The sequence below is a fragment of the Leptopilina heterotoma genome, unplaced genomic scaffold (genome assembly GCF_015476425.1).
Source record: "Leptopilina heterotoma isolate Lh14 unplaced genomic scaffold, ASM1547642v1 Lhet_23, whole genome shotgun sequence".
Lineage (NCBI taxonomy): Eukaryota > Metazoa > Arthropoda > Insecta > Hymenoptera > Figitidae > Leptopilina > Leptopilina heterotoma.
In genome coordinates, this window is record NW_025110948.1 from 122537 (window position 1) to 146139 (window position 23603).

General features: G+C 27.2%; 1 protein-coding gene across 5 annotated transcripts in view; it reads right to left on the reverse strand.

Moving 5' to 3' along the window:
• LOC122502470 (GRAM domain-containing protein 2A-like) overlaps positions 1 to 23603 on the reverse strand; it is a 54990-nt gene that overhangs the window by 2430 nt on the left and 28957 nt on the right. For 4 of the 5 annotated variants that reach the window (XM_043612542.1, XM_043612540.1, XM_043612543.1 and 1 more), the window contains 4 exons: positions 2429 to 2590; positions 1634 to 1787; positions 395 to 924; positions 26 to 299 (listed from right to left, as the gene is read on the reverse strand). In XM_043612542.1, coding sequence (XP_043468477.1) covers positions 26 to 299; positions 395 to 924; positions 1634 to 1787; positions 2429 to 2590 — 1120 coding nt within the window. The remainder of the gene's footprint in view (positions 1 to 25; positions 300 to 394; positions 925 to 1633; positions 1788 to 2428; positions 2591 to 23603) is intronic. The other variant, XM_043612541.1, reaches the window with a different exon arrangement.

Consider the following 23603-nt stretch of genomic DNA (forward strand, 5'->3'; position numbering starts at 1 on the left):
TTTAAAATAGCTTTCAAATTCTTACCTTAATAATTTGATCTAAATTTGTGTTAAGATACTGTAAAAGTCGATCCTGAGTAAATCTTTCAGTAGTTGAAAGCGGATGATTAACATACGCCGAGTGCAATTTATCAATACGAAGCATCATTAGAGCGGCTGATACATAAAGGGCTGCCAAAAGGGCAATTAAGATAGCAATTATAGTTCCTGGTTCAAGTCTTCCGCAGAGTATTGATCCCAATGACGACTTCATTGATGATCTCAGAACTTTCTGTTTCAATAAAGGCTCTTGCTCCAATCTAAAAGAAACATGAATATACAGTTCGTTGTCAAACAATAAGTGTCAAAGTTTAGACATTTTGAAAAGTGTTATCCATCAAGAAAAAGATGTTACCTCTGCAAACTTGGAGTTGTAGGTGAATGACCATCAGTATCGCTGCAAAGCGTTGGCGACCTGGATGTTATGTCAGGTCCACTTTCCGACATACTGGAATCGTCCTCTTCAGTTTTTAATTCACTGTCATCAACAAGCAACGCCTCTGGTACAACAATCTTGTCTTCAGTGACTGGTAGCGGTAGTGCGTCAATGACAGATAACGATTCCATTGCCGCTTCCCACACTTCGATCATTAACTTATAAGTAGTGTCCCTTGACAATAGAGAGCAGAATACGTGGCGATTTTCCTCCGTCGATACTGCCACCGCATTAGGTATGATTCTTGCAGTCTTCTCTTTGGTGATTTTCACGACTGATATTGTCGGTATCAAAAGTTTCGTGATATAACCAAAAACATTACTGTAGAAGGCAAAATAATTTGGCGTTATATAGAGATGTCCTTGAAGTAAAATATCGCCCACAAGTGCACAACTGTAATAATTCAAGACCCTCTCGTCCGACGCCACCTGACCACAAAATTTTGAAGACTACGATCAAGTTCGAATCTGCTCTTGGTTACATTTTCCAAATATAAATAATATAGGTAATGAAAAGTAAATTCCAGGGTGTCTATATTATTTTTATTGATCCAAACTATGAGTAGTACTTTGACTAAGATTCGAATAGCAAAAAAAATCAAGGGATACCCTGACCGATAAGGAGCAATTGGTGTTAAAATACTCAAAGTTAGACACCCTGAAATTTTCATATTGAAATTAAGAAAAATATCTTCTAAGTAAATTATCTTGCAAATGTAAAATTAATTGTTTTTTTAAAAGTTTTGCTTCGTATTCTTTTTTTAAAAATAGAATAAAAAAGTAATTGAAGGAATCAGAATACAAACTTTAAAAGAACTTTGAAAGAAAAACGAGTTATAAAATCCAAGTCTAGCTAGAAGTAAATAGCATTCAACTCGATAAAAAAAACAGCAAAACTTTTTGAATTATTCTTTTATAAATGACGCAAGAATATTATAACTTCAAGATTCTAAAGCCACAAACTTGATAAGTTCTTTTAAACTCAATTTAAAAATACAACTGTTTTGTTAATTGAACTTTTCCGCAAATTAACTCCCAAGGAATATGAAAAGTCATTTCAAAATAATTGTAAATTGTTTAAATAAGTTTTCTTCTTCTTTAGCAATAAATTTGTGTATGTCTTCTTTTTTGATTGAGTAAAATATGGAGATAATATTACCTGACTGAAATGCCTGTGAAACTTCTTTTGTCGTGCACTATTAATGGACATAGCAGGCGATGATTTTGATGAAGTCCTGCTGATGGAGGCCGGCGTTTGGCTTCCATCAGCGGTCATAGATGGTGTACTTTTGCTCAAGGGTTTCGACAGTTGGCTAAAAGAGAAAGAATAATTAGTTTTTGCAAAAAGCTAATTTCTAATTTAAGAAATTGTCAAAACTTAAAACCTGAACCAACGACGCCAAAGTCCGTTAGCTAGTCAATCGAAACTTAATAAATCCATTTTGTAGAGTAATTATTTTTCTCGCAATTTTTACTTCCATCGACCAATAGACGGACCAGACTGACAAATTATTGATATTAAGCATTAACATTTAAATACGCTTATAATCTAGCAAAATCCACCTTAATCATTCACCTGTCGTTTTCGATTAATCACGATTAAAAAAAAATTATAGTATATAAAGTATTTGTAAAATGCATAACCAAAGATTGAGTTTTTCCTAAATCTGACGTGTTTATTTATTTACTTTTTAATCAGCGAAGCGCAATGTTACATTTGTAATCTGAAATAAATTATTTAAGATATGATAAAGAATCTGCTTGGTCCGACCATTTTTGCATTTAAACTCGTGATGGTAGAGATTGAAAGCTATCATTCTGAGGTATACTGTGCTATCTAAACTCCTCCATTGAGGGACAGGGTCACCTTTGGTAGTGAACAAGGCTTTTCCTCACTAATTTTCTTGAAAGTTAGGAGTATGACATAAAAATTAAAAATGTTGATCATATTCACCTTTCATTGTTCTTTGAGCCTGAGTGACTAGGACTTTTTGGAGACGGTGGAATCGCAAGCTGAATTCCAGTAAACGGAGTCTGACCAATTGGCGGCGTCCCCACTACATTTCCCTGAAGAGGAGTATTTGGAGCTGAACGGGCTCCAATTGATCCAGCCGACCTAAAACCAAAGAAAATATTTAGAAAAATTGTTTCCTACAAATATTTTTCTTTTACTGAAATTGATTTTTTACTGCGAAAAAGATTGTTTTGAATTGTACAGTAAAACAAGTTTAAAAAAATAAAATAGTGATAACAAAAAAGACACACACAAATATAAAATTATTTTCACTTATACATTTAAAATATGAAATAATATACAAATGTTACTTCAATGTGATAATAAGTGAAGATAAAAAAATTACCTTGTTCTTAGAACAGGTTTCGGTGAAAAGCAAATTTGTATTAAACCTCGAGTTTCGATTTCCATTTTTAGAAAAAGAAGAATTAAAAATCGAAACAAACGTTCTACTTTAACACTTGTTATCTGAACGATAACTAATGCAAAATCAAATCTCTATAAAAGGAAGATGCCTTTTTTAAATGAAAACTTGTGTTATCGTTATCTGATGCAAACAAATAATAAATTACGACAGTGAACTGGTAAGTTAACAAAATTTCAACGTCGAACAAAATCAACCGTATTTCGACGACTACTGGTTTATTCTTAATTTTTTATTTACAAATTTAATAATAGTGTACGTATTTTACACAGAAATATTTTTTTGATTACTCGTTCATTTTTTTTTATTTTAAAATTTGTACTATCTATACGGTACTTATAAATATTTTAATTTAGAAAAATAGAGGTGGACTAAACGTATTTATCGATAAAATCCTCGCTGATATTTGTGCCGTTTTAAAACTACTCGTAACGTGCGATGCCATTTTTCACCCAAAGATTCCATGGCTAACCGAGCGAGAAAAAAAATACTCATTTTGAAAATCAGTTACGGAAAGAAAAATTTTTCGAAACACCGAAACTTTTCGATTTTTAGTTGTCACGGTTACTTTTACAATTATTTTTTTTTACGGAATACAATGTAAGTGATAAGGTTTTACAAAGAAAAAAGTGTGCATTTGCACTGAAGAGTCTAGTAGAACTGAGCCAAATTAACTGAAAAGGAACTTACAACCCCCGTCATACGACCTTCTGACCCAATGAATAAATAATAAAGGGTATAACTCATATTTGATTGGTGGTACAATGAAGGACATTTGACGTAAATAATTGACCTAACGTCTTAATATGACGTTTCAAATGTTTATCGATTAGAAAGCGTTATTTTTTCACTCAAAAATATTTTTTAAAAAATATAAACCTTCGAACTAAAAATTATTTTATTCCCCAAGAAATATATCCACAGGATGTTTACAAACTTTTCGAGGATCTTGATGACTCTTGTCTGCAGAAAGTCTGGTAGTTCAAAAAATATAAAAATCTCCTATTCTATAATTTTTGATTTGAATCTTTTAAACTACCATACCTTCTGTGGACTCAGCGGACAGAAGTCCGCTGAGGCTTTGCTGATGACATCAAAAACATTTTTAAAAAAACTACTAAATCTATATTTAAAGAACTTTAGAATTGATAACGATAGTTTTGCTTCCTATAAGACGTGGTAATGTTTAAATTCCTTTTTTGGCCTTCGGTAAAAAGCAATTACGCATTTTGTACTTTCAATAATGAAAAGGGAATGTGATTGAAGAAGTTTTGAGCTTTAGTCTTTGACTACAAGTTTTATCAAGTTCTAGGTCGAGTCTATGACCTGGTATAAGATAATTCGATTTCAAATCACCTCCACAACTCCGTCTAGTCTCGACACTAAAATGTTAAATGAACTTTGAAATTATCGATTTGACCGCTTAACGAGACGCTAATAAAATTGATCAAAAGTAATCAATTACAACTAAGGAGAATGAAAGTTAAGTAAACGATGTTCTTATCTATGAAACTTAATGTAAATTACAAACTTTTAAGTAAGGGGATTCAGTAATATTTCCAAATTCTATCATCATAGATTTAATGATGAAGTGCAATTACTCCTACATTTTCTTTGCATAAAAAGCAGCGTGCGCTTTTCTTACAAAGTGTGAATTTATGATCGACTTTTTCGCACTCAAAGCACGCAGTCGTCCAATCTGTAATTTTAAAATTCTTGCCGGCGAATGAATATTCTCACTAGTCAGCTGAGACGCCGGTTTTCTTGTCCTTGACCTAAGTTCACACAAATCTGATAAATCCTTTCTTGTCCCTCTAACGACGGATAATCACCTGTAAATAAATTCGTCTCTGTCCGCTAACAATCGTAGAAATTCGTCACCACGCCTTATACTCATCACATAGTGAGCCGCAACCAGAATTAAATCAACTTTGGAAATTTAAGATAGAGATACCAACTAACAGACTGACTTTTTCGCAAAGACAAACCGCTATTAATCTCAGTAACAAACGCCTTGTTACAACTTGATGAAGCTTTTCTACTTAGGTAACAAAATCCAAGTCGCGAATTTCAAGAGTTGACTTTCGATCCACCGACTACACCTTACCAATATGCTTCCAACCGCCTTGACAACCTGAGCAATAATAACATTTTTGACAGAGTCGCCTCCGATTTTAATTCTAAGGTTTCCCTTTTGTGTAGTACACTACCAGCATTGTGTTGCTGACATCTGGGTTAACTATTTTACGAAGTTTACCCAAAAAGTCAGCATTCGTCTTTGAATGACTAATTTCGATCCTCTTATCGCTGTTACTTAGAGCCTTTGCTTACATCGCTCTTTGTCTGATTCGGTATGCTTTGAGTTAGGTTTCTTAACGAGGTTTTAAAGAATCTTAAGACCGTCCTTTATCCTCAGATTGACGTTCTTCTGAATGGCGCAAAATTTGATTATCTTTGCGACTTCCTTCTGAATCATTTGCAGACATTCTACTAAATCTATCCTTAATTGCGACTTCCTTCTGAATCATTTGCAGACATTCTACTAAATCTATCCTTAAAGGCCTTTCTCTAATAGGTTCCTAAAAGTCTGCGTTGCGACTGCGTTGCGTTGGTAGCTATGGCAACATATGCTAAAATCAACGCAACACAGACATTCGCAGACTTTTGGAAACTTATTGGAGAAAAGCTTTATCAAAACGCTAGCATCTCATTCGTCGTTAATAGCCTCGTTATGTACATCATAGGGTATCGGACTGTGTACACTCTTCTATTTGTGGCACTACAAAAAATTAAGCTTCATTGTTAGCGGACGTCTAGTTTTCACGTGAAAGACCATCTTACATCGGACTACCTTCAAACGGAGAAAAAAGAAGTTGTAACTACTTTCTTTTGAGTCGTCCTGATAATCTTATGAAGTCAAGTAGTTATAATCGGAGAGTCAGACCGTTTTGACTTGGCTCTCCAGTTGCGTCAATAGCTTTCTCAGGCAATACCGACTGATACCGACCAAGCGATTGATACTATTTGATGCAGTCAAGTCAAAACTACCTGGCTGTCAAATTGTGATGACATGATTTCAGTACTTGTGTTCACGCCTGTATCGGGCAAGTAGTTTTAACCGGTGTCTCCTATTGGTGTAACCTAACTTTTTTCTTCGTACAGGATTCAGAGTTATTGAATTCTTTACCTTTGTGGAAAGATAGACTATGCTAGAAATGCAAGAAGACTGGTGTTCAATGAAATGGAGAAGTAGTTAGTTGCAGTTGTATTAGCCCCGATAATATCCCATATGCTGGAGTAGATTAGGAAGGGAAAAGTTCACCATGAGAAGCTATAAGAGCGAGCTTACTTTGCACAATGATTTGCATATGATAAACCTTGATAGAGTCTGTCCCTGTTTTTGTCTATCTGATGTAAGTCGTCCCACACATTCGGTTACACATTATTCTTAAAAATTGTAGTCTATGTTTGTACTTAGAACAAGACAACGAATTTAGATTATTATCTCCGTTAGTCAATCAAAATTGCACCACAGTGTTGTCAAAATTTGTGCCATAGATATTTAAAAAATCAGTTTCCAAGTTGTCACAAAAAAAATGAGTGGAACTCCTATAGTATATAAGGAAACGGTGAAGGATCTGTGGATTATTTAAAACAGAACACTATCTTGAAAAGAAAATATTTTTTAAATTTCTCGTAAAGTTTTTATGGTTCTGCAACAACTGCACAAAAACAAAGAATCCCCATCAACTCGTATAGTTTTAGTTAAATCATTGATTCTCCCTATTTTTGACTATTGTTGTCCGATCTACGACGATATTACTGATGAACTAAAATCTAAATGATAAGTTGGAAAGATCTTTAAATGCGTGTATTCGTTTTATTTTTAACTTGTCTAAGTTTGAACATGTTACACAATATAGAATTAAGTCTAGACTGTTGACAACTGCAGCAAGAAGGCAATTTTTCTTTGGCAATCTATTATATTCAACTTTTGATAGTAAAACTCCATCATAGTACGATTTTTTAATTTAAAAATATTAACGAATCAAATAAAAGTAGTCTACGAGAAAGAAGAGCTACTATGAAAATACCCTGACATAGAACTTGTAAGATGCAAAAATCTTTTATTATTAGGGATGCCCGGGTCTGAAATAAATTAGAAATGTTTCTTTATCTCACTTATGAGAATATAATTTATGAATGTTATCTACATTTTTAATACTCATAATTCGAATTATTGTATTATTGTATTATTGTATTATTGTAATATCTCAGGTTATTGGCTGTGACCAGATTTAAGGTTATAGATTCTACGTTATATGCTGCGTCATGAATAATGCATTCAATATCTGTAGATTTTTATAATATTTTTTTTGCAAAACCTAAATCCACTTGAAACGAGAAATAAGAAAAAGCGTAATTGACAATTAAATAATAATCCTTTTGAAATAAGACACAAAAAGAAAATTTCTTTTAAAAACTTTTTTGATAGTAACTTTTTAGATACACTGAAAAACGGAAATATCGAGTGCCATGACAATAAAATTGTTTTGGAGTAAAGCCAAACGATTCTATTTAATTACTCTCTCCGTATATCTATTTTCTTCTCCCTTGACAAAAGAATAAAAAAAAAGTTAGTTACCCGAGAGAAAATCGATACGCGAGTTCTTTTATTCATATTCTCCAAAGTCATGAACGAGTCACTTTACAAAAATCAAATTTGATATAATATTGAAAGTGAATAATAAAACTTTTTTTAAATATAATTTTTCGACTTTTTCTCATTATGTAAAATTTACTAATTAGGAAACTGGGGTTGGCGTACGAAGCGTCCCTAGCATAATATATAAAGAAATCATTTCTATAAACGCAGAGAAATTAAATTAAAATTGTCAGATCACGTGTTAGGAATTCAGAAGAAAAGAAAGACTAATATCAACACGACCTTGTTATGAAATAATGTTCCATTGTAAAATATACATTGTTATCAAATAATCTATCTTCATGTATTTGTCAATAAATTAATTTTTATTATTTATATAAAAAATTTATGTACTTTGCAAACACTAATATTTAGCAGCACTATAATACAATTTAGTTGCTAAAAATTATCAACTTTAGTTACACTTCTTTAGGTAAATTATTATATGTAGAAAATTTTTTTTAAAAATATATTGAACAATAGCGCACCCACGTATGAATTCTCTACAATAAAAATTATGTGTGGGTAATCAATAAATATCTCCGACGATAAATGTAGACAAATTTCTTTAAGCACTGACGTAAGCAAAATATGGAACACGTTGGTTATTGCTTTTTTTCTGCTCTTCAGAAACCTGTATTGCATCATCAATCTTGTACGTTTCTTCATTAGTTATAATAATTCTTCATTATTATTTGTCTTAGTTGCTTTTTTTATCATAAAATATATAAATTATAAAGTAAATTTTTTATTAACTTTCTCAAAAATTTTGTTCAGTAACATATTTCTTAAGGTAACGCTGTTAATTTTTTTTACACAAGAGCCTCCGAAATAAATTTTTCAATAATTATTTATTACTTTTTATAAATAAATGCAGAACGAAAATGTATTTCTAAAATATTTTGCCATTCTTCAACATTTAAAAAACAATTCCATAATCAATAAAACGTGACATGACGAAAGTCATGTTTTGATTTTAAAAAAAAACCTACGTGACCAACCACAATAATATCATCACTTGTAAAGCCTTTCAGGAATGAAAGTTTCAATGAAACTTATGAAACATAAGAATCGTTGCTAATGAATCATTATTTACAATTATACGTTAACAAATTTACAGTAGTCGTTTCAAGAGAAAAGAATCGTATTATCCAACTCGCAATTAGTATTAAAAGAAATGCAGTTCCATAAATTCCATTGTAAGAAAATAAATTTACCATAATTTAATATTAATTAATCAATAAATATTATAATTGATTCTCGAATAGTCGTTCAACTCATTTCGTTCGTTGAGAATTAATTACATTTTTTCACAGCTGTATAATTAAAATTTATTATCACTCTGAACAAATTTATTATCAGTGACATCGAGAAATGAGTTCCTCGACACTTCGTAATAGAATAGTTAATAAGCTTAACACGCAATTATTTTATGATATAGTAATACATCTTTATATAAACTCCAAAAAGATAAAAAAAAAAGTTATAATAAAAGTCTTATTGAATTTGCTTTTTTGATACTAATAATGTAATTTCAGTTAAATCCAGATCAATACCAACTGTAAATCGGAAAATTTTTTATCTTTAGATGAATTATATTGAAAGTTTACAAAACATTAAAAATATATATTGGAATTTTCTAGGTGCAGTCTTAAAGATTGATAAGCTTATTGAATTTATCACTGTCGTCGATAATTTTAAGAAATTAAATAACTCTCTGATTTCCAGACAAAACTATGACGAATTTATTTAATTGTTAAATTATTTGAAAACATCAAAAACTTCATTTTTAAATAAATATTTAATCATTATTACTATTTTTTTCATAGAAATAAAGATTTTCAAAAATTTCAAATTCTATAACATATAAGAATATTATTTTCATCATTTCAATTCAATTATTCATTTTCTACTCTTCTTTAAATCTATTTTTTAAAATTATATTTTGAAAAAGTTGTTTGAGAATTTTCAATCAATATTTTTAATATTGATTAAATATTTTTAATATTTTTAATTTTTAAACAAAATAATTTTTAAAAAATTAATTAAACTTTTGGAAAAAATTAATTCTACATAATTATTAATTAAAAGTGTGAAAAATTCAGAATTATAATCTAAAATTTTAACTGAAATTCATTTTTAAATCAATATTTATTTAAAAAATCTACGAGAATTCAATTATTTAAATACAAAAATAAATATTTTATTAAATAATTGAATTATCTTGACAATTTTAATAAAATTTTTAAAAATAATTTCATTTTTTGAGAAATTTGATTAAAATTGTATTAAAAAATAATTAAAAGCCTGCAGCGAGTTGTATTATTTATGAAAATTAAAAAAAATTCCTGAGAAATTTTAATTATTTATGAAAATAATTAAATGTTTGAGTAGAATTTTAATAAAATTTTTTTTTAATAATTGAATTCTTTTGGGAAGTTTTATTGAAGTAGTAGATATTAAAAATCATTGAATTTTATTCAATTTTGTGAAAATAATTAAATTCTTCAGATGAATTTTGTTAAAATTTCTTTTTAAATAATTGAATTCTTTTCTGAAATTTTATTGAGATAGTAGATATTGAAAATAATTGAATTTGACGAGTTTTTAAAATTAATTAAATTTCTACGAAGAATTTTATTAAATTTTGTTTAAATAATTGGAAATTTACCAAGAAATTTATTAATATTTTTGAAAATAATTAAATTTCTTTGATGAATTTTAATAAAATTTTTAAGAATAATTACATTTTTCGAGAAATTAAATTAAAATTAAATTAAAAGTAATTGAAAGTCTGCGATGAGTTTTATTGTCTATAAAAATAATTGAATTCCAAAAAAGAATTTTGTTATTTATGAAAATAATTAAATGTTTGCGTAGAATTTTAATAAAAAAATTTTTTAATAATTGAATTCTTTCGTGAAATTTTATTAAAGTTGCAGATATTGAAAATCATTGAATTGAGGAAAGTTTTTGAAAATAATTGAAATTTTACCAAGAATTTTATTAAAATTTTTGAAAATAATTGAATTTCTACGAAGAATTTTATTATTTATAAAGATAATTGAAATTTTGACGAGAATTTTTGTAAATTTTTTAATGTAATTGAATTTCTGCAAAGAATTATATTATACTTTTGAGAATAATTGAATTCTTGAGATGAATTTTATTAAAATTTCTTTTTAAATAATTGAATTCTTTTCTGAAATTTTATTGAGATAGTAGATATTGAAAATAATTGAATTTTGGCAAGTTTTTGAAATTAATTAAATTTCTACGAAGAATTTTATTAAAATTATTTTGAAAAATTTGAATTGTTTCAAAAAATGTCATTAAAATTTTCGAAAGTAATTCAATTCTTTGAAGAAATTTAATTAAAAACGTATTGAAAATAATACTTAAATTCTAATAAAATAAATTGTAGAGAAATTAAATTAAAAGTATAATTGAAAGTCTGCGATCAGTTTTATTATTTATAAAAATAATTAAATTCCAGAAAAAGAATTTTATTATTTATGCAAATAATTAAATGTTTGCGTAGAATTTTATTAACAAATTTTTTAAATAATTGAATAGTAGTAGATATTAAAGTATTATTATTATTATTAGTATTATTAAAGTAGTAGATATTAAAAATCATTGAATTGAGAAAAGTTCTTGAAAATAATTGAAATTTTGCCAAGAATTGAAATAAAATTGTATTGAAAATAATTGATTTTCTACGAAGAATTTTATTAATTTTGAAAATCATTGAATTTCTCTAATCATTTTTTACTTCTTCAAAATTTAATTTTTTCAGTGTTTTTAACTAAAATTCTTCTATATAAATCCATTCTTTTGAATAATTAATTAATCATATATATATATTAAAAAATTTAACTAATTTTAGAAGAATTTGAATTATTAATGTTTTTAAAAAATCAACGTTCTTTAAGATTTCTAACTAAATTCATTAAAAATTGAAATTTTACAAAATTTTAAACTAAAACCTTTTAAAGTTCATCTACTTATGGAAATTGTAAACGCAACTCTTTTAAAATTGAATTAATTTTGAAATATTTAAGTAAAATTAGATTTCAAAAATAAGCAGTTTCTCAGGTTCCACTATGTCTTATTTGACAATATTTTTTTTAATTTACTGACAAATTTTATTAAACAAAATCTAGACTATTTGAAGACATTGTTATGTATGATCTTGAGACATCTTAACTGTTCCCACTAATAATGTTTTGAATCACACAATTCGACCAGAAAAAGTAAAGATAAAAATAAAATAACTGAGATAACTAATGTTGTTTATAAAATAAACTGTAAGGATTGTTCAGCATCTTATGTTGGAAAAACAAAGAGAACGGTTGGAGTTCGTATTAACGAAAACAAAAAATCAAAAGTTGGGGTTACTCATAGAAATCTGCAAAAACATGATTTTGATTGGGATAATTTTAATAAACTTGACAAAGAATCAAATGGAACATGGAAAAGAACTGAAGAACAATATAAATATATAATTTTTAAAATTACCTTTCTGAAAGTATTTCGATTTTAATATTTCAGTATTATTATTCTTCATCAATGTCCCTAATAGCACAAGGAGCACTTCAGAAGTTTTAATAAATTTAAAGTTGAACAACAATTTAAAAGTTGATAAAGAAAAATTTTGTTATGACCCTATTTCCCCGGAGTTATAAAATATTATCGGTTAGATGAATAAGTTTACTCACATCATTAGGAGAATTTTGAATTAAATTCCGAACATGATAGATCAATAAGAATGTAATAAATTAACTATTCAGTGAACCTAATAGGGTTTATTGACACACAAACTCAGTCTCGTCAACTAATTATGCCCCTTAACGACAACGCATTACTTTTTGACATTTTCACAAAGAGGTCAGACGATCCTTTCTTATTGATATGCTATCCATTAGGGTCACTTGCATGTTTATAAAATTTTGTCATTTTTTTTCGTGTAGGAACACACTCGACGAAAAAATGATAAAATTTAAGGGAGGAAACCACATTAAACAGTACAAAACATCCTTTAAGACCTGTTGTTTCAACTGTTCTTTCATCAACAGCATTTTTATCCAAACAATTATTTCAACTACTTCGTAAAAATCTATTAAAAAAACCAAAGTCCTAGTTTCGATTTTCGTAAAATTAAGAAATTAACCATTTTACATAATATTGAATCCTTGGCAAATCTGAATAAATTCAACAGCTATAATATATAATACATAATTTTATTGATACAGCGATATTCATAAAAACCATCATTGAAAAAATACCGAAAAATAAAAACAGTTTGAAAAAAAAATTAGGAAAATGATCTTTTTTCCAGCCGTTAGATGAAAATCGTTAAATTCTGCATATATAATTTGTATATAGATGAAATGGTTCACTAATGACATAATTTAAAACAATGTAACGATTTTCTTTTTTCATGAAAATAAATAAAAACCGCGACAATACAAAATACAAAAACAATAAAAATTATAAAACAAAGAATTTAAAATAATAAAATAAAACAATGAAATTGCACAAAATACAAAATACTCGATTAATAAACACACAAATAATTTACAAAAAGAAATAAAATGTATATTTCCGTCAAAAGTTTAATTCAAATAGGCCTGACGTCAGGGATTTATACAAGTATAGAAAATAAAATGACAAATAGACACACAAACATACGCACATCCAAATAACAATATTTAAAAAGAAATCAATCAAAATAATAAATTAATAAACAAAATAATTAAAAAGAATAATTCGCAATTCATCACACGACTAAAATCACTCTCTTTCTTTTATACCATCAGACATAGACATTTTTAAATAATAATTTAATTTTAATTATCAAAATTTATAAATTTGTGCACCTGAAATCTCCAGGGCCACTTTATTAATTACGGTCGTGCACTTACGAGTCACCCAACAGTTGGCAAAGAATACTCGTTCTGTTGAGGAAGATTTTGGTTTCCCGACCGGTTCCGACTTCCAAGTCACCATATTCGTCCAATATTATAAATAAATATCTTCATTTTATTAAATCCGTATCCAATGGTCATTAACGGCCACACTTTATATTTAACACAAAAAGAAACACATATTTTACAAAACAAAAAAATAATAAACTGAATTTTTAAATAAATTTGAATTTAAGAAAAAAACTACCTTCCGTGTCCTCGGCCGGCACGTGAGAGCGTAGCCGCTGTTGATCCCGTGTCGATGAATTGCGAAAGTCAATTAATAAATTAATCAATCGCACTTTTCATCGACCCCGCGATTCAACCCGCCAAGCCCCACTCTTAGCCGAATATTGAGAACACGAAAATAATTAAATTTTGGAAATACTTTGAAGTCGGACCGGTAACATTTTCCAGGAGTCAATCTCTCATGAGATTGTATCGCTTCATTATCCCCCTTTTACTTGATTCTTTTTCAATTAATCAAGTAAAACAATTAAATCATTAACTCACACACATAAAAATTACACAAAAATCTCATGACAATTACAAAATAATTCGGAATTACATAATATCAAATTCATCATGAGGTTCATTTTAATAAATATAAATAAATTTCAACATTTTCTGTTCCTTTTTTTTTATATAGATATACCAATCGAATACTCATGTCAACTATAAACAAACATAAATCTTTAAATATAAGATGGTAAATATTAAACATAATAAAAATCCACAAAAATAAAAAATAAACACAAATCATTCATCATTTTTTTTTTAAACATATTAAAAATCAAATTCAAAAGTAAATATTCATAACAATAAATGTATCGATACTACTAACTCCAAAACGAAATGACAGCTGGCAGAACTGATAATTTCTTACTTGCACAAATGGCAGTGTATATTTCTCGAACAATCTTGCAATGGAACCTGCCTGAACCATATACAAAATTAATTGTCAAAATATAACTCTGAACCATAATTTGTTGCAACTTTCAGATTAGAGCACGACTTTTTTTTAGGGTAATATAATTACCATAATTATATTAAATTTAAATCCACAAATAAAATCATAAAAATTTAATTATACAAAAATACATTCATAAGAAACAACACCCTTCACTCTCCTTTAACATCCTTGTCAGGTTCTAAATCTCTTGAAGCAATCAATCGAAATTTAAAATCTTTATTAGCTGTTAAACTCGAGGCTGAATTCATGTCAAACAACATTTTTTTACACAAACAAAAATAATCAAACAATTTCTCAGTACAAAATTTTTCATTATAAAAATCACAAAATTTATCGTTTATTATATTCTTTCTTTCAGGAGAATATTCTTCCGAAGTGGAATTCAGATCATCTGTCGTCTGACCCCGAACTTCATCCCTAGAATTTTCCTGACTTTGATTAATTTGAGATTCTTCGATCTCTAAATCAATTCCACTATCGTTCATCGAATTATTACAAGAATTAATATTCATTTGAAAATCAAAATCATCAATATTATATAATTTTGTGTTATTTACAAAGTCTTTTTCACAAACATGCTCAGTGAGACTGATTGTCGAATCAAAATTTGTAAATTCAATCCCCCTATAAACAGCATTTTTATCGATCCCCCTTAAACTTTCTTGACTACTACCATCATTATCATTAATATTCAAATTTTTAGTTGATTGCTCCAATTTCCCAAAATCCATGCATGACAAAGGCATCAAAGGAGGTGCATAATTTAAAAAATCTTTGCATTCATTGTTTCGAGCATTTTGTTTATCTTGATAAATCAAATCTAAATTTACCAAAGACTGTAAAATTTTATCAAAATTTAAATAATCAACAGTTACCAATACATCCTTTACGCGATTAGGCATCTGCTGAATTATTCTATAGAAAATTTCACCAATATCCATTTCCGAAAACAAATATTGTGCTTCATAGATCTGATTCATAAAATAAGACTGCAAATTTCCCCTTTTGGGAATGAAACGTCGTGAATACCATTTTAATTTAAAGTTAACTTGAATCGGAATTGAAAAGAAATAATTTAAAAATTTAATTTTAAAGTCGTTTATATCAATAAACGGAGATTGTTGTATGTGAAACCAAGTTTTCACCTTGCCGTGCAATAAATATTTCAAAATAGTTAACTGCTCATTTATAGAAATTCTATTCAAAACAAAGAATTTATCAATACGTTCAAGAAAATAATGCGGATTTTCAAATTCTCCTAAATCAAATTTTTCAAAATTAAAATTAAAAGTTTTAAATGCATCATTGAGAGTTTCGAATACTCGATTGGCACAATCTCGACAACAATCATTATTTTTATTTAATTTTCGCAAAATCATTCCAATAAATATTTCGTTGTTCACATTCATTTTCAAAATTGTCAAAATAATTTAAGTTCAGAAATCAAAAATAAAATTTGCTAATTACATTTGTCACCTTCTCTTTGTTTTACTTCTGTCTTTGTCAGCGCTATTGTTTCAATCGAAAATAATACAAATTGCTCATTCATATACACAAAAATCATACATTCATTTTACCGTTATATAATTACAGAAAATAATCATTATACAAAATTTATAAGTTTTCAAATATTTTCTAAACGTTCAAATAAACAATAAAATTTTTCAAATTTATAGAATACAATAAAAAAGTTGGGCACGCGTCTGGTCCCTGTTCGGGCGCCAAAATGTAACGATTTTCTTTTTTCATGAAAATAAATAAAAACCGCGACAATACAAAATACAAAAACAATAAAAATTATAAAACAAAGAATTTAAAATAATAAAATAAAACAATGAAATTGCACAAAATACAAAATACTCGATTAATAAACACACAAATAATTTACAAAAAGAAATAAAATGTATATTTCCGTCAAAAGTTTAATTCAAATAGGCCTGACGTCAGGGATTTATACAAGTATAGAAAATAAAATGACAAATAGACACACAAACATACGCACATCCAAATAACAATATTTAAAAAGAAATCAATCAAAATAATAAATTAATAAACAAAATAATTAAAAAGAATAATTCGCAATTCATCACACGACTAAAATCACTCTCTTTCTTTTATACCATCAGACATAGACATTTTTAAATAATAATTTAATTTTAATTATCAAAATTTATAAATTTGTGCACCTGAAATCTCCAGGGCCACTTTATTAATTACGGTCGTGCACTTACGAGTCACCCAACAGTTGGCAAAGAATACTCGTTCTGTTGAGGAAGATTTTGGTTTCCCGACCGGTTCCGACTTCCAAGTCACCATATTCGTCCAATATTATAAATAAATATCTTCATTTTATTAAATCCGTATCCAATGGTCATTAACGGCCACACTTTATATTTAACACAAAAAGAAACACATATTTTACAAAACAAAAAAATAATAAACTGAATTTTTAAATAAATTTGAATTTAAGAAAAAAACTACCTTCCGTGTCCTCGGCCGGCACGTGAGAGCGTAGCCGCTGTTGATCCCGTGTCGATGAATTGCGAAAGTCAATTAATAAATTAATCAATCGCACTTTTCATCGACCCCGCGATTCAACCCGCCAAGCCCCACTCTTAGCCGAATATTGAGAACACGAAAATAATTAAATTTTGGAAATACTTTGAAGTCGGACCGGTAACATTTTCCAGGAGTCAATCTCTCATGAGATTGTATCGCTTCAACAATTCCCGACTCATCTCAATGGATATTTTTTTTTATTCACTAATTAGCATACAATAATAATATTTCATGCAGTTAACAATTTAAATTAAGAGAATAAAAACAATTGTTGATGCCTACATTATTATTTTTACTCCTGACACATATGAGTTAATGTTTAAAAAAACTCTTATATAAATTCAGATATTTTAATTTCTGGGTCGAACAAGGTCACATGAAATAATTATGCGTTCTGCATTTGAAAATCTAAATTTATCACAGAAATTGACACAAAAAGCTTATAAAACGAAATAGCAAAATTTAACCTTAATGAGAATTATTAAAAAAAGAAAAATTACATGTAGACTTTAATTAGAACATATAGGGACGAGAGAAATATATTATCGAACTCGAAATTCTAATTATAGGGAAAATTATTAATAATTTCAAGAGTAACGAAAGTGGGTGAATTTTATTTCAAAATTTCTTCATCTATCGTAAAAATAATCATCACGATAATCATCACAATTTGTAAATTTAAAATCAAATTTTTATTTCGTGAGTAAATTATTAATTTTTTTTTAATAAGTTCAGGCTTCGCACTCAATAAATTTTTATTTAAAAAATTAGCTTTAAGATTAAAAAAAGTAGTAAAAAAGTATCATTACAACTGAGAAAAGTAGTAAAAAAAGTAGCTAGAAGCGAAAAATTAAATATGTCAACTAAAAAATTTATTTTAAACGATTCACAAAATTCATAAAAATTTCTGACATTTTCCTAATTTCCATTTAAAATGTTTTTTTGCCTGGTAATAATTTCAATTCTAAATTCTTCTAAACTTCAATTATTTTCCAAACGTTTTAGATAGAAATTTTAGAATTCTTCAAAAATTCGATTATATTTCAAAATATAGCATTATTACTATACATATAATTTTTAAAAGTAAGAACATTAATTTTTTTAAAACATAATTTATTTCAATTAAATTTGATAAAATTTTCCATTAACTGGAAATTTAAATAAATATTATTTTTGAAAATAATTCATTTTTTTCGAAAAGAATATTAATAAAACATTAGAAAATAATTACATTTTTCGAGGAATTCATTTCAAACTGTTGTCAAAATAATTTAAATTCTGTAAAGAATTTTATTATTTGAAAAATAATTCAATTCTGGCAACGAATTTTGTTATTTATAAAAATAATTGAATTCTCCTGCAACTAATTTTATTATTTATAAAAATAATTGAATTCTTCTGCAGCAAATTTTATTATTTATAAAAATAATTGAATTCCTGCAGCAAATTTTATTATTTATAAAAATAATTGAATTCTAGCAACGAATTTTATTATTTATAAAAATAATTGAATTCTCCTGCAACGAATTTTATTAACATTTTATAAATAATTGTATTCCTGGGAAAAATTTTATAATTTGTAAAAATAATTGAATTTTTTCGAAAAATTTTATAACGAATTAAGAAAAGAATTGTATATTACTTTGAAAATTTTATTATATTCATGATATTATTTGAATTTTCGCTTTGGATTTTATTAAATTTTTGGAAATAAGTAAATTAGTTTGAAAGTTTTTTTGGAAATTTTCGAAAATAATTTAAAGATTTCAAAGAATTGAAAGGTTGAAAATAATTGAATTCTTTCGAAGAATTTTATTGAAATTATATTTAAAATAATTGAATTCATATAAAGAATTTTATCAATTATATGAAAACAATTGAATTTCTACGATGAATTTATTAAAATTAAAAAAAAATGAATTCTTGCAAATTTTTTCGACGAATTAAATTAAAATTATTTATGAAAATAATTGAATGATTGTGAAGAAATTTATAAAAAATTTGTAAATAATTGAATTCTTTCGAGAAAATTATATTAAAATTGTATTAAAAATAATTGAATTCTAGCGATAAATTTTATTATTTATGAAAATAATTTAATTCCTCTAAACAAATGTTTAGAAAATAATTAATTTTTTTTATTTATTTATTTTACTGTAAAAATTTTTATTATTCATATAACAAGAATTTTCGCTTTGAATTATATTAAATTTTTTATTTAAATAACTGAATTCTTTAGAAAAATTTTATTAAAATATATAATTTTTGAAAATAAGTAAATTAGTTTGAAAAATTTTGTGGATATTTTTGAAAATAATTAAAACATTTCAAAGAATTGAAGTAAAATTGCATTGAAAATAAATTGAATAATTCCTCTGAAGAATTTTATTATTTATGAAAATAGTTTAATTCTTTTGAGAAATTTTATTAAAATTGTATTAAAAGTAATTTAATTCCTATATAAACAAATTTTTAGAAAATAATTAATTTCTTTTCAAAGAATTTTATTAAAATATCTAAATAATTGATTTCTTTCAAAAAAAAAATCCTTTTATTTATTCCACATAATTGAATTGCAGTGAAAATTTTTATGATTCATATTATTTGAATTTTCACTTTGAATTTTATTAAATTTTTTATAAATAATTGAATTCTTTTGAGAAAAAAAATTTCTAATTGTTTCTAAGAAGAATTTTATTAACATTTTCAAGAATAATTTCTTTATTCCAACTATTAAGGAATTTAAACTCGTGAAAATTCTCAAAAATAGGAAAAAGTAGCTTTTATGTGTCAAAAATTTTTTTAAAAAGTATCTAAATAGTAGCTAATCGTAAAAAAAGTAGTAAATAGTAGGTTTTATAGTAGATGCTCTCTAAATTTGAATTAGTTAAAAATAACTGATGATTTAGTAAATTTTTATTTGATTGATTCAATTAGTCAGGTTTTACTAACTTTTCAGTTATTTTTTTTTACTGAAAATCAGTTATTTTTAACTGATTCAGAAGCACGAAGTCAGTCACTGATTGTCAGTTAAAAACATGATTTTTAACTGATTCAAATTAAGAGAGTGAGTGCAAAATCTGTAAGCTAAAAAAATAGAGTAAAATGTATTTTATATAACTGAATAACAGTTTTAAAAATAAAATTTAATTAGAGGAAGTGTTCTTGTACAGTAGTTACATCGAGACTAGCATTAATTTTCAAATTTAAGCCAAGTTAATATTCACAAAATTTGAACACGTTTTAATTTTGTGAATTCAGAATGGGATACATAGTACATCTTTTCTTATACACGTGTCTGCACTCGACCTCTAAAATCTGTTCAATACACTGACTTGTATATTGAAAGAATAATAGCTCCTTTTGCCACTCAATGTGACATCTTTTTTTTCCCACACACTTCATCTCCGTCGAGAGTTAAATCGATTTAAAAGAAATAGGAAATACCTTCATAATATATTTTTCCACAAACGTCAAGTTCTAATTTAATTTATCATAACTAATATTGACATAAAACTAATACAAACTTCAATATTTAATCGGTCTTAAAAACTGTTAAGTTTTAATTTAACTGTATTAAGTTAACTGTCTAAAAAAACTGTTAAAACACTAACAATTTATCATTTTCGATTAAAACGAATACGTGAGAAATTAAACAAACTTATCAGTATGCTGACGCAATTTCATATTCTTTTCACAGGTTCCGGCAATCGGATTATGATATTTTATAATAAAAACATGTTTCTAGTGAAGAATTAGTGCAACGTAAAACAAAAATTAAAATGTACAAAATACTATAGTCAAGGTTAGCATCTTAATGAAATGAAACTAAAATGAAAATTTTCCCGCAAAATAAAGCGAAGAAAAACAGAACTTTCTCTCTTAAAATAATATGTCAAAAAGAATAAAAATAAAATATGAAATTTCCTTTCTCTATTTATATATATAAATATTGCGAGAGCCGGAGAGCGGAATGAGAACGTATTTTATCGACTTTAAATCGCAGAGAATAAGAAAGAATAGGACAGACAAGAATAACTGACGTACATACTAAAGCGGATCAAACGAAAAGAAAAGGTGAATGATTTAGACACAGATCTTATAAATGTCCATTTTGCATTGAATGTATATATATGCATATATATGTATCGTGAGTTACGTGTATGAATGTCAATCACGTGATTAGTGAAGTCTTTACGGTGGTTTCACGCATACAGAGTCTATTAGGCAAAGGGGGTCAGCAAATAGGCAAGGCTATAAGCTTATTTAATAAAGCACCACACACTTGATGCTTTATATGCAAAAGAAGCTTTTTCAAATGGGGTTATAGTTAAAAATGTCAATTAATAATAGTTATGGTGCACTTTAGTACAATTTAGAATTCAGAATAAATTATAATCTGACGAATGACACTTAAATTTTTCTACCCCTTTCTTTAAGGTGTAATGATCTTAGTTTTTGTTGCCAAAGGATTTCCTCGCCGGATGGAGTCCGAGTATTTAGTTTAGCATTCGATTCTAATAATTAGTGGCGTAAAGCGTCAAGTGATATTTTTTTATTGCGGAAATTACAGAATTATTAACAACATTACCACGACATTCTAATGCTGCAACAACATTTTTTAATGCTGTTTTTTTTATTCCAAACAAAACAGAAATTTGCAGAAGTATTAGCAACATACTAATGCTGCAACAACATTTCTTATTGATATTTGTGCTTTTCATTTTCTGCATTACCATAATTTACAGCATAATTAGCAACATAATTATGACATTCTAATGTTGCAGCAACATTTTCTGATGCTGCTTTTCATTTCCTGCATTACCATAATTTACAGCATGATTAGGAACATTATTAGGACATTCTAATTCTGCAACAACATTTGCTAATGTTGTTCTTTTAATCCATGCAAAACATAAACTTGCAGAACTGTTAGCAACATTACTCTGATATTTTAATGCTGCAACAACATTTCATGATATTTTTATGCTTTTCATTTCCTGCAATAGCATAACTAGTTACATTTTAATGCAGTAACAACGTTTTCTAATGCTGTTCTTTTATTCCTAAACATGCAGAACTATTAGCATCATTGCTACGATATTTTAATGCTCCAACAACATTTAATGATGATGCTGCTTTTCATTTTCTGCATTACCATAATTTTCAGCTTGATTAGCAACATTATTAGAACATTCTAATACTGCAGTAACATTTTCTAATGATGTTTATTTTATTCTTGAAACTGTATCATAATTAGCAAAATTATTAGGACATTCTAATGCTGCAGCAACATTTTCTGACGCTGTTTTTTTTATTTATGAACTTAAAGAATTATTAGCAACATTGCCACGACATTCTAATGCTGCAACAACATGTTCTAATGCTGTTATTTTATTCCAAACAAAATATAAACTTGCAGAACTATTAGCAACATTTCTCTGATATATTAATGCTGCAACAACATTTGATGATGATGCTGCTTTGCATTCATTCATTAAAACTTCTTACTCGGGGATTTTCAGGGTCACTAATTACTATTCTAGGGTCGGTTTTAAAAAATTCAAAATAAAAGATCAGATAATGCAGAAAATTAAAACGAAGATACGAAGTAGATGAGTCTTTCTACCAAATGCTGATGATGTTAATGTTATTAATTTTTAATGCTAATAATTCCTTCATTTTATAGATTTATCACTAACAATAGGCTACAGAAGATAATTCTCTTTCAATCATTAATTAATTCTCTTTATAATTAAAAAAAGATAAGAACCCTTTCTCTAAAAAGAATGGTAAAAAAGTTTTTCTGAAATCAATAGTAGAAAGTAGTAAATTTGTATAATTCTAGATGTTAGTCAGGAGCATATGGAGGAAAGTTTATGGAAAGTAGACAATAGAAAATAATAGAAGATAATGGAAAATATTATGGAAAGTATTTTGTCCCACGAAAGTAATGAAAAAATACTCTTGATAATGGAGAAAGGAAATTTTTTCCACAGTAGTTTATAATCATTTCTCACAAATATGTGACAGAAGATACAGATGAACCTATATGGATGGGAGTCATCTATACTCAACAATATAGTCAATAACTAAACACGAATAAAAATTATATCGTTCGCAATAGTAGTAGTGGAATAAAGTGAATATATATCTATCTATCTCTAACTACAAGTGCACGTGAGCAAGAGTGAAACGACCGACAGCTGCGAGGAGAATGTTTGTATAGAAACACATACACATAGTCTATACTCGAGGTCGTCGTTCCTATACATTACCAGAAACTTCGGTTTAGCGGTACTTCTCTTTAAACTGACGATTATTACGCACGATGTTGATGTGATATGTAACCGCTTTACAAGTTTTTATTTCTTTTAAACCGGTTCAAAGAATTTTTTAGGGGAGTTCAAATTATATTACTTGAAATTAATATCAACTGTTCGCCTCTCCTCGACATCTTCTTGACCAAAAGTCAAGAAAAATTT